The sequence below is a fragment of the Poeciliopsis prolifica genome, unplaced genomic scaffold (assembly GCF_027474105.1).
Source record: "Poeciliopsis prolifica strain line A6 unplaced genomic scaffold, Auburn_PproV2 SCAFFOLD038, whole genome shotgun sequence".
NCBI classification, from domain to species: Eukaryota; Metazoa; Chordata; class Actinopteri; order Cyprinodontiformes; family Poeciliidae; genus Poeciliopsis; species Poeciliopsis prolifica.
In genome coordinates, this window is record NW_026562413.1 from 6,099,733 (window position 1) to 6,114,624 (window position 14,892).

The 14,892-nt window shown below is 39.3% G+C and overlaps 1 protein-coding gene across 7 annotated transcripts in view; it reads right to left on the reverse strand.

Moving 5' to 3' along the window:
* Positions 1–1,714: 1,714 nt before the first annotated feature.
* The window catches only part of elmo1 (engulfment and cell motility 1 (ced-12 homolog, C. elegans)), a 97,859-nt gene continuing 84,681 nt past the window's right edge, over positions 1,715–14,892 (reverse strand). For all 7 annotated transcript variants that reach the window (XM_055053730.1, XM_055053727.1, XM_055053733.1 and 4 more), the window contains 6 exons: positions 11,288–11,451; positions 9,154–9,266; positions 6,211–6,318; positions 5,116–5,198; positions 3,020–3,097; positions 1,715–1,927 (listed from right to left, as the gene is read on the reverse strand). In XM_055053730.1, coding sequence (XP_054909705.1) covers positions 1,727–1,927; positions 3,020–3,097; positions 5,116–5,198; positions 6,211–6,318; positions 9,154–9,266; positions 11,288–11,451 — 747 coding nt within the window. In that variant the 3' untranslated portion in view covers positions 1,715–1,726. The remainder of the gene's footprint in view (positions 1,928–3,019; positions 3,098–5,115; positions 5,199–6,210; positions 6,319–9,153; positions 9,267–11,287; positions 11,452–14,892) is intronic.

A 14,892-nucleotide genomic window follows, 5' to 3' on the forward strand; every position in this document is an offset into this window, starting at 1 on the left:
AGCAGTTAAAGATGACGGCTGACATTAATTCACGATCACGGAAGATCTTCAAAGTGTTGTCAGATTCCATATAATTTTTTTTTTCTCGAGCTTGTGATTGTGAAAATCTGGAGGTTTCATGATGGACAATGGTGACGGTCAGTGAAGTACTGAAGGCGAAGTCAGTTTAAGATATCCTAAAAGTGATTGCAACGAGCTGCAACATCATGGAAGCCCAACCTATTTTCCAACTAGTAATTATTTGGCCACTTGGGAACCTCTCAGACATGACATCATTAGGTATGCCAAAAGAAAACGGTGATGACATCACGGCAAAAAGTTAGTTATTCCATCCCTTCACTGTGAAACATAAGGACTTTTCCACCCTGTAACTAAAATAAGTTCATGAGCTCTAATACTGCAATAAGTCGTTTTATTAAAATATGTTTCAATTATTCATGTTTAAGCATACTGTGGGCTAAGCCTGCTAATAAATAAAGAGAAGACAGAATTTTTTTTATTATTATTTTTTAATGTAAACAGCAGTTTTAGGGGCTTTGAAAAAAAATCTAATGAAGAAGGCATTAAATAGGAAGGACAAAAATATATAAATCATACTAAGAATAAAAATGCTTCCTTTTTTTTAATTACTTAAATTAAAAAAATACATAATTTCTCAACTTGCTGGCCTTCATAGTCTGAAAAATACGCAGAGAGAAATGAAAAAGTCAAACTCCCTTTACCAAACGCCCACAACCAGGCTGTTCACAATTTTAAAAATTACTAAATGATGATCATTAATACACAAAACAAAACAAAACAAAAGCTCCAATATTGCTTAGGAATGTTGTTTACAGCAGTCTTCAAAACAACAACAACAACAACAAAATAAGACTCAAATTAGGAAAAAGATGAGAGAGAGTATGTTGTCTAACGATGGTGGCTCTCTTACACTTGTCTGATGGCACTGCCACTGTGTACGTATGTACAATGAGTAATGAGCAGCTGTGGTTTTCAATAACATTAATGTGTATATAAAAAATACTGCAGTAAAGTGGTTGGATTTTGAGAATCACCTTATTTGAACAGTCTTCAGTGCGTGTTAAGTGAGACTGGGGCAAGACAAAGAAGCATTTCAATGAACTATGGGTCCGCTGGGCGTGATCCAGCCTGCTGCGAGACATTTAGCTGCCACCAAGTAAGTGGAAATGTGACAAAATATAAATACTTCTGACGAGGTGACACAAAATCCCTCCATTTACAAAACGGCCATCCTGATCTCTGCAATCTTTGTCCCTCACAAGAAAACCCTGAGGAAAATAATAATAATAATAAAACAAAGAACAAAACAAAAACTTAAAAAAACAACAACAAAGGAGGTGGAGAGAATGAAATTTCAACGCATTCGTCTACAGAAGCAAGAAGACAGCAAGAGGCTGGGCAGGAAGGAGGACAAAGAGAAAGTTTGGAAACATCGGTCACAGGAGGAAAGTGATGGCGGCGATGCACAGACGCAACAAACAAACGCTCCCTGGCTTCTTTTCTCCACCCTGATGACTCTGCACTGACTCCCTCGGTAACATCAATATTTACTATTTTTCCTTTTATTTTAATCATTATCATTCACTTTTTCTTTCTGCTTCTTCCAGTATTTGAGAAAAGAGGGGTTGGTCCAGTGAATACAGACGGTGCACACTGGGATTTGGGGTGGGGTGGGGGGGTTCAGGCTTTTCAGGGGGGTGCAGGTCTAGTTACAGTCGTAAACAAAGTCATAGTTGCTAGGTTCTTTGGGAATCGGGGGAGGCGCCTCAGGAATCTGGATGTTTTCTAGATCCAGTAGGCGAAGCTTCATTTCCATGGAGAGCAGGGTGTCCATGTCTGTTTTGGTGTAGTCACTGGTCATCTCCTTTCCCAGGAGAGCATTGAGCCCGTCCGTCCACACGCAGTACTGCAGAGAGACAGTCCGAGGCAAAGCGTCACATTAAAATGACTCCAAGAAACAAAGATAAAGTCTGTAAAATATATTTCAGTTCAACAGTGATGCGCTGAAAAACTACGATTCACATTTTCTACAGTTTAGACTTAATAACACAATCAGACTTTTCCACTGTTCTAATGTCGCCTTCTCTCCTGTCGACAAACATTTTTTCTTTCATTTTGAAAATGTTTCAGAACTAAGACAAATTTTAATATTATACATCTCCCTTGTTGAATCATGAAACAGCTGCTGTGAAGTGGATTTCGGTGTCACAACGTCGAGGCCTGATCACCGAGAAACTTCCAGAATCAGGAATTTGGCTGTAGACAACCTGCTGGTGGCCATGAAGAAGACTTAAAGAAATTCAAGAACTGATGAGAAACAAAGTTGCTGATGTTCATTTGTATGTAAAGGGTCACAAATATCATTCAAAGGCTTTGGGACTCCAATAGCCTGACCGCTGCTTTCCACCCGATTCTCATCAATTCTTCCCTCAACCACAAAATCCTCCAGGAGGATTTCTGGTGACCTTTTGGGACCAGAAATCCTTTGCAGCAATCAAATGATCTACAGGACACCTGCAGGTTTATTGCTGAATAGCTACAAAAAAAAAATCATGAAAGTTTTGTAGTGGTCCAGTCAAAGTTTGGACCTAAATCCAAAGGAAATACTGTGATGTGACCTTAAGGAGACCAATTTAAGTTGTGACAAAAAAAAGCAAACAAATTTAAAAAAATGCAAATATTTTGTTTTATAGAAATATTGTACATTCAATTTGACTTCAGGTTTTTACATTCACTTCAAATTACTTTTACATTCAAAACTGTTTTAAAACATCCTGAAGACAAGCCTTTACTCAAACAGAGAGACAGAGGAAGGAACTAAACAAATCAGTGCCTCAAGTGTCACATGTCCCTGTTATCACTGTAAACACTTGTATATCAACTAGATATGACACTCGGAGGATTTATATTTAGATACCTGCCTGTCCTCGTCTTCATCAAACACGCTTATTCTGTCTGACACAGCCAACAACCACCAAGTCGACCTCTGCTGACTTACCTCATGCTTGTCGGGAGCGATGAAGTTCAAGTATTCATCTGACTCGTAGAGGACAGAGAAAGCCAGCTCCAACACCTCCTGCAGAGAGGACGGGGTAGAAAGCAGACGAGGATGAACAGAGGGGAAATTGTGCAAAAACGGCACCGGAGTCGTTGACAGAAAAGGAATATGCGAGGAAGAGGGAAAAACGAAATAGTAGGTGGGAGTAACAAATATTACAGATCGCAGTGAAAAGATCTGATGTAAATATGCTGAACTGTTGTGATTCTGCTGGCCTTCAGAAACCACTAACTATCTTTATCCACTGAGCAAGGCGATATGTGTGATGATGGGAAAATCACCGAAGGGGTCGGACAGATAATACAGAGGACATGTCTGAACTGGCATGCAAAAAAACTATTTCCAATATGCAAAGTCACATCAGACTTTAAAAAAAAATCAGCAGCTTGTTTTTAGCATCCAAATGAGAACTTGAAAAGCAAAGTGCCAGCTAGAAAAATATTAGTTGCACATAACATTTGTCTGTATTACAGGCAGTACTGGATGAAAAACAGATGAGACATGTATCGTTCACCTCCGCTGCGTCTGAAGACACCAGGATTTCAAAACTGAGACGACCACGACACGCAGCGTGGACTAGAGCAGGAATGCAATACCAATTTCACCTGTATACTCTTGAGTCTGGATTCAAGCAGCAGATAATTAAACATTTAGTCTGGGGCTGCAGCCCAGCCACACTTTCTGGGCAGATAATAAATAATGCAGCTTCAGTTCATTTGTTTGAGAGGGAAAAGGCTCTGCTTTTTGAGCAAGAGAATAAATGCTCCCTACGTTGAATAGCCACTGTCCCAAGCTGGCATGTTTTATTAACAAAAGGGGTTTAGGCTCAATAGCTTTAAAGAATTGTAAAACCCAAAAAATGCTGTTTACTGCATTTGCCTGTCTCTTTGTAAGCACTTAATCCAGTCGAAGAAATATTTAGCTGATGGATGAAATGATAAGAAGTCGGCGACCCATAGAGCTGTGCAGCTAGTGCTGCTGAAAACAAAAACATGCAGGCTGGTTAGGGAAAAAGTACATCGTATTTTTCTTTCTTAGTCGGGAAGATATTAAAACGTCTGAAACTCTGACATTTTATTTGAGTCGCATCATTATACACAGTGCCTTGCAAAAGTATTCACGCTCCTTGACGTTTTTCACATTTGTTATCATCATGATTGACGTATTTCACTGGGTTTTGAAAAGACAGAACATAAACATGAACATAATTGTGAAGTGGAAGGAAAACGTGCACAACTTTTTTGGTTAAACTTTTAGAAATAAAAATCGGAAAAGTGCAGAATGCATCTGAATGAAGAGCACCTCTTTTATGTATTAAAGGGTTAGTGACAAACGTTGAACTTCTGACAATGCAGTAAAATAGATTTTTCTTGTATAGATATTTGAGATAAAACTCAGAAATGAGGCACTTATGTTTCTGAAGCCTGTGAAGATTAGACTCTGCCTGGCTGTCTAACACATTAACACTATAATGTGTTCACGTTGTCACTCACAAAACTAAAACAGGTCCTAGACCTACACTTATTAACAGAAATATAACAGCGTAAAGCTCCAGAGGAGGCTCCTCTCTTTGTCCATAAGGATGTTTATACAAGACGGAAGATGGGGGACGAAGGCCTGCAGTGGCAAATTACTGAATGATGTGTACATGGATGAAGATAAGATGGAGCTTTCATTCTGGTTAATGCTCAAGAGTGAATGCTCATGTTACTGACATATTAGAACAGGGATGAGAAAAAAAAATCGACTGATTCCAGTCAACAACAAACTATTTAGTCGTCTATGTGAACAAAACGCTGCTGATGAATGCGCTTGCCCCCATGAAAGCCACTGAAATGTAAGTTATTGTGTTATTTCCAAAAGCAGAATTTATGTAACTGACATCATGTTATGCAACCTCTCTCTTTCTCTCCCTCTCTCTCACACACACACACACGCGCACGCACACACACGCACACACACGTTTTCTTAGCTGGATACACACCCACCCAGGCGCCTGCATGTGTTCACATGCACACACAAACACTGAAACACACCTTGTTTTGCTTGAGGGCTCCTTTTTCCTTCATGTGAGGACAGTCTTTGCCAGTGATAACAGCTTTGATATCAGCTACAGGCACTGCAGAGAGGACAGATGACAGTTAACAACAACAACACCACCACACAACTCTGCCCTCCCAGATGACTGCTTGGTTAATTCTAGAAATTAAAATCCAAGTAAAAACTAAGGCTAAAAGAAGAAAAGGGTATTCAACCTGCACCGACAGTTAAGGGGGAAATGATTCCTACTCCTGGAAGAATGAAACATAAAATTATTACGTTTTAGCCAAGAGCCTTGTTGCTGATAGGAATTGAGACGGACATCTCCCAAACGTCAAGAGGACAACGCAGAAGGGATATTATTTCAAACAAAGCTGGGATGCTGAAAACCTTTCTCAGCAAACCCCCAAAAAATCTTTATTGGCAAAATATCAATCAAGCCCTTTTTACAGCTGCTGACCAGCTGCTTGCATGTTTTTATGGACAATTTGCCAATTTATCCCTGACACTTCAAATCAGTAATTTTACTTCCCGTTCGAAGAAACATATTGATCAAATTAAAAGATTTCTTCAAACTTAAGTATGGCAATTTTTTATTAAGATATATATATATATATATAAGCTTAAATCTGCAGTGGATATGTATTTAATGCTCAATAAATATTTTCAGCAAAAATTCTTAAAAATAAACATCATCATATCTTGAAAATATAATCACAGTGAAAAAACTAAATCAGAAAATGCAACTTCTACATTATTCTGACCTCTCAATGTTTAAATAGTTTTATTGCTCTTTATAATGCTTTGATCAAATGTTGCATTTTTCCAGAATGCCCTGGAATCCTGTGATTGTAGCTTTCAAAGCAATGCTAAAAAAAATAAATAAATAAGCTCTGCAATTAGTACAACTTAAAAAAAAAAGTCTTGAAGTCCTGTTTTTCTGCAGCACTTGACAAATGAACCAGAATGACAACTTTCCAACCTGGGGTTATTTGTGAAAAAGCCATCAAATAGCACTGGCAGGTCAGAGCTTTATAAACATTTTGGAAAACTGATGATTAAACCTTCTGCTAAATTTGATAGATACTCACATTTGTCCTGTAAAGAGTCATGGGGGACCTCTCCCTGAGGGCTCTCCTCAAGATCTCCATAGTGCAGGACTTTATGATTCGGAGACAGCCGGCAGTACCAGAACTTATCTGGAAGAATCAACAGAGACGGATTTAGACAAGTTATGAAATAAACAGCAGCTGTCAAAAAGTGTGAGTCATCAAGAGGAGAGAGAAAATTAGCAGACAAAAAAAAAAGGATCAGAGCCAAAAGACAGCCTTGAGGAAAACCCGCAGATGGGTGAAGATCCTCTCCACAAGGGAGGGATCATGACGACACAGTTTGTTTTCACCAAGTCAGCAGCAATATCCAGTAACCTCAAGTCAACCAATGACAAGGGACCTTTAATTACCAGAAATGGTAAAAAAAAAAAAAAATCTCAGAAAAAAATGAAGAGGCTAAATTCAAGGATGAATCAGATTCACAACGTGAACGTCTGCTCTGCCAGCAGGAAAAACTGTAAAAGTTTCATGCAGGAAAATGCAACTTTTACACGATAGTGTTTTTCCCTTTTAATAATTGAGAGGGTTTACAAGCAGATACCAGCAGCTAAATTGTTGTGACAATATCGCGCTTTAAACAGATTATTTCACAGAGAAGCAGCAGCTCCACGCAAACACAATCAGACGATGAAACTAAAAAATATTGGAGAAAGAAGAAAATCTTATTTGAAAAAAGGAAATCCGCCGACACAGACTACGTTTGAATGAGTGCAAAGTGGACAAACAGTGAAGATTAAGTGGTTTTAAAACAAAAAAATTGGGGCCTGTACTCTATAGTGATAACTGCAAAGTGTTGCTTGATGCAATTCTCCAATACTCTGCAGCAAATCCGGTATTCTTTTAGTTGATTTTTTCTGCCAAAGTGGGCATCAAGCTTACTGTCACTGGCAGCGAGGAGACACACACAGCAACGCTCTGGCTGGAGTGTGAACAGTTGCCATATCCTAATTGCTGAAAACATGCCGGCTGGTTCCAGGCGGGTGTGGAGCGGTACCGATCCACAGGGAGCAGATTGATACAAAAAAAATAAAAAAAAGACTCGTTTGGTTACAGCGAAGCGAGGAGAAGGGATCGACTGTTCGGCTTCGTCGTCAGGCTGATGGATCGGTGCGCCTGCAGGTGTCTGCACTCCGGAGCGTGAGCTCTCTCCTCTCGGCTTCGACCGATTCAACAACATGCAGCCATGAGAGATGGGATTCAAAAAGTTCTGGCCAAGATTTTCTTCCTTTGATAAAGTGCACCTCAGTGAGATGAAAATACTGCTACCAGCTATAAAAATGCTCTTAGAAGGCTGGAGACGCTGCACTTTTTCCACCGTTCACTTCAAAAACAAAAGCTTTACGAGAGAAATATTCATTTCAAATGGACAGCACAGGATAGAGAGGGGAATAATTCAACAGTAGTGTTGAGGTGAATTAATATTTAATGCTATGGATGCATCTGATCAGGATGGAGGATTTTCAAACAGTGAGACGAGACGAGAAGCTGCGGCAGGTTTAAAGCAGCAAAGAAAAAAAAAATAAACGTGTCAATGACAGAGAGACAAAATAAACAAAAAAACCCCGTTAATTATCACTCAGCTTGCACTCCAAATTTACAGGTGTGCCCAGCCGGCATGAGGACAAAGGCTCAGAAAGGAGAAGAAAGATGGATATGTGTATTGTTGGAGGACAGATAGAGGAGAGGAGTAATTTGAAGGCTGAGCAGATTCACCCAAAAGCAAAGCACTCAAAACAGAACCAAGATAGCAACGCTCCGGAGGAACAGGATAAATGGCAGTCTAAGAGAGGAAGTCAAACCACGCTGCAATAAATACATTCAGGGTTGAAGATAATCTGTTACGCCTCTGAGCCGCGAGGCGAGGCATCGACGGTGGCGTAAAGTTTGACTCATGTAGGGATGAGCAGGTTCTGCGGCGCAAAGGTGGGATGTAATGACGACAGCCGCTCCAAACCTTTTTGCACAAAACACTTCAAGGTGAGACTCGCATTCCCTCATGAAGATAAGAACCATGAAAGGTTAATAAAACAGAGGAGAAAAGCCCCATCACCGAATATCAGTCTACCAAAAGCACCAAAGACGGTGAGGGTTTTAAATCACAGCTGATCGTTCCTAGTTAATGTGGGATCCTCTCTCAAACCTGATTTGCAATTTTTCGTCCTCCTTTGAAGTTTATGATTATGTAATCTCACTCTGATGGGACTCAGATGACACCTGACAGGACAAATCCTAACGAGGATGTAAAGTGCTGAAATGAACTGACTCAGTAAGACCCTCACAACCCCTCCCAAAAAAAAAAAAAAAGCATTTTATTTGAGAGAGCAGAAGCTGGACGGGTTATGGCAACAGTCGTTACATTTTTAGATGGAATATGAAATGTCAGACTGGATGATTTTAATGCACTCCAACCTGAGAAGATGTGTAGATTCTTGGTGGTTTATTCTTATTTTCCATCACAGAGGAAAAGGAGTGCTATTACAGCAGCAGACTCTGCAGTTAAATCACGCTGATCTTTATGTTTTTAGCACCTTCAGATTAATCCAGCTCTGGCCGTGTTTGCATGCTGCAGAGGTGTGTCGTGAAGGGCAAAAGGGAGTAGGAAAGATGTCATGCACGCACTTCTTAAAAGACTCGCGATGCATTTTTTATGCCTTAAAAGACACCCTGTGCCACCGCGTGTCTCGACTTCAAAGGTCGAGAGAGCCGGAGAATTCGTGCAAGTGATTATGAGTGCAGATTCGCAGCAGTCCAGAGGCTCAAAGATTCCCGCTAACGAAATGTGCCTGGTTTTCACAAAGAAAAGGGACTGAGGAGACGGAGACGAAGATCAAAAGGAGGAATATGAGGAAGAAATCAGACAAGGAATCCTTGCGGATGGAGGAGTGTGAATTAAAAACCACGTGTGGGTCAAGAGCGCCTCACCTTGCCTCCTGCGACTGCTGATTTTCCTAAAGCAGGTCCCCTCGCACAAACGGTTGAGCCTCTGCTGCTTGATCAGCTCCATGATCTCTGGCTGGATCTTTTCTCTCAGCTCCCTGTGGGAAAATAAACACAGATTACTTGTTGGTGGAATTATCTGCAGTCTGTTAAAAGTGGCGCTGATCTGCAAAGTGTATCTAGAAGATTAAATTAGCCATCTAAAAAAATCCCAAATAAACATTTCTTAAATTATCAGTGTTGGAAGACATTAAATGCACAATCGATCTCAGTGTTTGTAATTCGGCAAGTCTGAGAAACGGAGGAAAAACCAGCACTAAATCAATGAGACCAAAGCAGTTTACAGAGAGAAATTAAAATTTACAACAATAAAAAACAATGTTGATGTAAGCACGAACTCAGAAAAATCAAAGATGACGCTAAGTTCATGAGATGCACAAGCCAAGTTAAGACGTCGGTTCTCAGCATTGATTTATGGGCTCTGAAGCAGAACAACCTTCTGCCTGAAGGCAGGAGGAACAAGACCTGGATGACTTCTGAAATAAATATGAGACAAAAGTTTATGATAATAATAAACTGATTGGTTGGTGACGCAATTTGGCCAATTTTAAACTTGACCAGCCCCAAGCTCTTATCTTTTTCCAACTGGGGAACCCAACTCATCGTTTGATGTTTTCAGTGTGTGAGCTGCTCAAATGAAGCCAGAGGAAACACAAAACGAGTGAGAAGCTATTTAAAAAGGGAACAGCATTCCTATTGCCAGATATTGGATGCTGGTCCAGGCAGCCAATCAACTAGAATTCCCCCCCCCCCACTTCTTTGAAGAATCAATATCCACCAGTATCAGCAGGTCTTTACCAAATCAGATTATCGGCCAGAACATCTTGATAAGTGCGTCTCTGTTTTTCTACACCCTTCATTCATCATTTCAACTTTCTTCTTCATCACCTTTTGCTTTGCTTGGTTCATTGATCATCCACTCAAGACGTGGATCTGAGGTCAGAAATCTTGAAGAATTTAGCAAACAAATTGAATATTGTGCTTGTTTTGCTCTCACACCTTTGAATGCCTCGTCTACTGTGTCTTATTACAACGTTGCAGAAGGTTCAATTTAAATTGATTCATTCAAGTGAATACGGAAAACCTGGGGTACCGGATTGCAGAACGAAGAAAGGCACCTGGGAAGGTGATGGAATAAAAAACTGAGGCAAAAATCATCAAAAAGGAGGAGCATCTATCATGAAGCGTCTGCAAAACATTGATTAGTTCAACTGGAGAAGACAGTCTGAGATGAATTAAACAGCAAAAGAGAAGGAATGAAAGAACAAATAAAAATGCTTTGTTTTTTAAAAAGTAAATATTTCAGAGTCATTGTTCTGATTTCCTCAACTGCAGAGGCAGCGCTAATATTTTAAAACGTGGCCAGAAGCTTCTTGCTATTCTGCTGTGCAGCAGTCTGATTTGGAACGTTTAACTTATTCAGGCACTCTTTGTGCGCCGCTGTGTCATTGCATTCGGTCTGGTGGGATTAAGCGTCTGTGAAGGTTTGGTCTCTCCCCTTCCAACGGCGATTCAATAAGCCCTTAGCGCAGCATTGATTACCGCTGAAAGAGACAAGTTCTCTCAGCGTAACGATTCCTCAAAACTGCTACCTACTCCATTAAAAACAAGGACAGAACAATGTTCTCCGATACAGAAGGTGGATTAACGATGCACCGGCTCTCTGAGAGGGCCATTAATTGAGCACAGACTAAGAAGGCCGCCTGCAGATACTTAGAATTTAATGCAGAGATTCATCAAAAAATATATATATGTATAAAAAGGCTGTTTTAGGCCATTTGCTTGGCATTTAGATGAAAAATGTAAAGAAAATGTAAAAGCTACTCCAGAGACATTAAGGATTATAATGATTCGAATATCTGCACTATTTTGGTTCAAATACCTATTAAGTTATGTTAAAAGATGGACTGCAACAGTTAATACCAAGGGGATTAGGCACAATCTCCAGGTCTATATTGGCATGAAATGAATTTTTACTAGAAAGATTTCATAATCTGGCAGCCAAAAAAAAAAAAAAAAAAAACAGTGGAATTGACCGTTTTTTTCCTTTAAAACTTACAAAATGGGCCGGGACTGGAAATCTTCCTGATTCATTCTCTCGGACTGACGTATCTTCAGGATCTCTGTGTAGCTCAGGTTCTGTAGGCGACTCTTGAACTGGTCCAAGGAATTAGGCTTCACAGAGAGCGCTCGCATGATCTGCTCTCTCACCACCTGCATTACCTGGAAAGAGGCAGAGGAGACACAAGTGAGATGAAGAAAGAAGATGCCAAATGTGTTTCTGGGAAAAAAAATTAGCCACCACGACTAAGAGAAATATTTTTCGATTATCTTACATTCATCTAACAATGTGTATATCGTTATGGACATATCCATAAGCAGCTCACACCAGGTGGCATTTGAATAAACCATGCTGTGTGTCTATTTTTGCCCTCGTCATTTGTTATTTTATTTTATTTTTTTTTATCTGCTATCACTGACAATGTAGGTGAGAATGATAGCAATAATGTCCGAGGAATGATTTATGTCCATTTAAACAAATGTAAAAGAAAATTGGAGAGCAAAAAACACAGAACTGTAAAACCTTTCTGTGCAGCAGAGAGTGGATTCCTTTGTGGTTTTGGGTTACCAGGTTCTCATGTAAAGATGAACAACAGCATTTGTTGCTGTCACTTTTTTTATGGAGCTCCCACTGATACATAAAACCAGAAATATTACATACACTGCATAAAACCCCCCTCAAAAAAAACAAAAAAGAAAAATTTTGTTTACCTCTGTGTCCGACTTTAAACTTGAATGAATGTTAAAGTCGGCAGGGATTGCCAAAATTGTTTCCTTTTGCTAATTGCCTGTATATTCAGAAGATGGGAGCAACGATCAGCGTGCTGCAGCCTCTGACGTGATCATTCTGCAACTTGAGTGACAACTATGGAAGTGACTTTACTGCATTAAGTGACAAGTTAATCTGACTACTATTATATGAGTTTTTGAGCTTATTACAACAGAAAGAAATTACATTTTTGACAGAACTGGGATTATTTTAACCACATTATTAAAGCTTGATTTTTTTTTATAGCATAAAAGCCTTTTCGTTACTATGCATGTGCACTCCGAGTTGAAAGCTAAAACATTCAAAAGCAGCTCCTTTCATTTAACAAGTCATTTGGATTCTGCATAATTATGATTTAAACAAAAACATAACCCATTTTTTCTCTTTTTTTTAAATTTATTTTTCAGCCAGCAAACAAAAGCTTCTTGACAGAGAGTTCACTTTCAACATGCGTTTCTTAGGTTTGCTGAACTCTAGATCTCAGTAAAAGTTTGGCGGCTTTAATAAAACAAACATTTCTGCAGCCAAGCTCTATATACTACAGAGGATGTGGAAGCAGATGTGACACACAGCTCTGAAAATGGATCAACATTGTTAGCTGCTGCTGGGTCTGCAGCAGAACCATCACTGGATCAAATTCCTTTCAAGTGACAGGAAAGAAAACTGATTTTCCTTTTGTTGTATTCGATGTGAATCTTTTGTATTCTTTAAAGGCGATATTCCATGCATGTTTTTTGAGGTGCTGCAAGTTTAAAACACGATGTACAAATGTACAAAGCTTGTAACATTCAGACGTGACTTTTGCCATGTTTTTTACCCCACAGCCACAAACTACAAAGTATTTTATTTTGTGTTGCAAGAGACAAAAACAACATATGAGACATGTATTTTTAAAATACTTATCCATATGTATTCAATAGTTTTGTAGATGTACCTTTTTGTTTTTGTTTTGAGCTCCTGTATATTTTCATCAATTTGTTTTTTTCCCTTCTGGAAAAAAAAAAAGGAAACCTCAACCCCACAGCATGATGCCGCCACTGCTGTCATGAATAGACATTCAAAATGATGATAGTATTTTCCATCTCTTTTCTTTCTTGGTCTTCATGATGCTGTTGAAGACGAATCTCCACTGGACTGATACTGTATTTAAATTCACTCGGGTGTAGTCGGTTTAAATTGATTTTATTTAGGGGTATCCAAGTGTATCAAGCTGACCGGGGTTGAACAGAAATGCAAACCTAATTTTTTTGAGTTTTTAATGTTCAGATCTGAAAACCCCTGGATCATTTTTCTTCTCAATTATGCTGCACATTTGGTCGTTCTTGCACATAAAATCCTAAGAAAATGCACTGGAATTTGAGATTCCAATGAGACAAAATGTGAACATGCTCAGTAGGGATGACAACCTTTCCACTCTATAACTGCCATGTTCTTCTTGTGATGCACTAATCTGATAGGTCTGGTTACTGTCAAGTTTAACGACAAGGCTTAAACCTGTCAAAAATCCCAAACAGGTCTTATGCAATATTGTTCCCGTTGCTTGTTTTTTGCTGCAAGGCGATTACTCATCATTTGGAGGAACCTCTGGACTCTCACCACTCAGACTGAGCCAGCGATAAGGCTATTAAAAATAGAAAATTTGAGCCGCTGGAAATGCATGTGAAGCATAAGCCTGAATCAAGCAAGAAAAAAAGAAAAAAAAAACCCTGAAAAATTTGAGGCCACACAAGCCAAAGAGTGTGATCCTTCTTAATCACCATCAGGACTCTTTGTGCATTAAGACGAGATCTGGACTCAAAGTCCTGACTCTTAAGATGAAGCTGCAAATCAATATGGACAGACAAAGAAGCTAACTGAATTTGTAATTCAGTGTCTGATAAAGTCCAGTGTCAAAATGCCGGTAGGAAGCTTTCAGCCTGAACTTGTTGGTAATTAAACTTTAATCAAGGGATCAGAACACATCTCTATGACAAAGCCATAAAATAACACGAGAAGAGCCACTAATTTCAGCCACAAGTCTCAACGTGACATCATATTGAACCTGCAAACTCCACTGTAGACGTCAACCACATTTAATTCCGTTTTGGATTGATTTACAAAAACACCGGCTACATGACCACATCTTCCCTCTCCTGTGTGGCACAGGAGCTGATGCAAAACATCTGTGGCACTGCAAAGCCAAGCCGTAAAATATCCTTTGACAGGGCAGACAAGGTTGAGACAAAGCCGCTGTGTGCTGAGCCTAACCTTAACCAACATCATTTTCAAAATGATGCTAATGGAATTAAATAATGGCTCCCTGACACGGGCATTTTTGCAGAGATAAAAGAAAATTTCATGCCCTTCTCCCTCAAGCGAGACTTGAGAAAGAATCATGCTGCACATCTAATGAGACAGGAGGAGGACTTCAGCATCTCTGAAGTCTGAGTGTCACTTCAAATATTGCTTAATGTTTTATTCAATTTTCATATTCAGAATAAAAATTGAGTTTATTCCACCTGATTTAATTAAAATGACATCCACTGTGCCTCGCTACAGTAACCACATCACTTGGCTTTTTCACATTTTGTCACATTATGACGTTTTTTTCTTTTTTTTTGCAACAAGGACTTACATGAACTGGTGTAAATTTCTAAAGTGGAGGGGAAATTATTTCAAAAATATGCAAACTAGAGCATCAAATATTTATGGCATGTTTTCATCTGTTTTGGAGACGCAAAGAGATAATTTTTTTTTTATATGATTCTTTAAAAAAAATCTATGGGGGTCAGTTTTGGTGGTTGCGATTTGATGAGAATGTAAACTTTTAAGAGCCACTCATTGACGCTATGAGG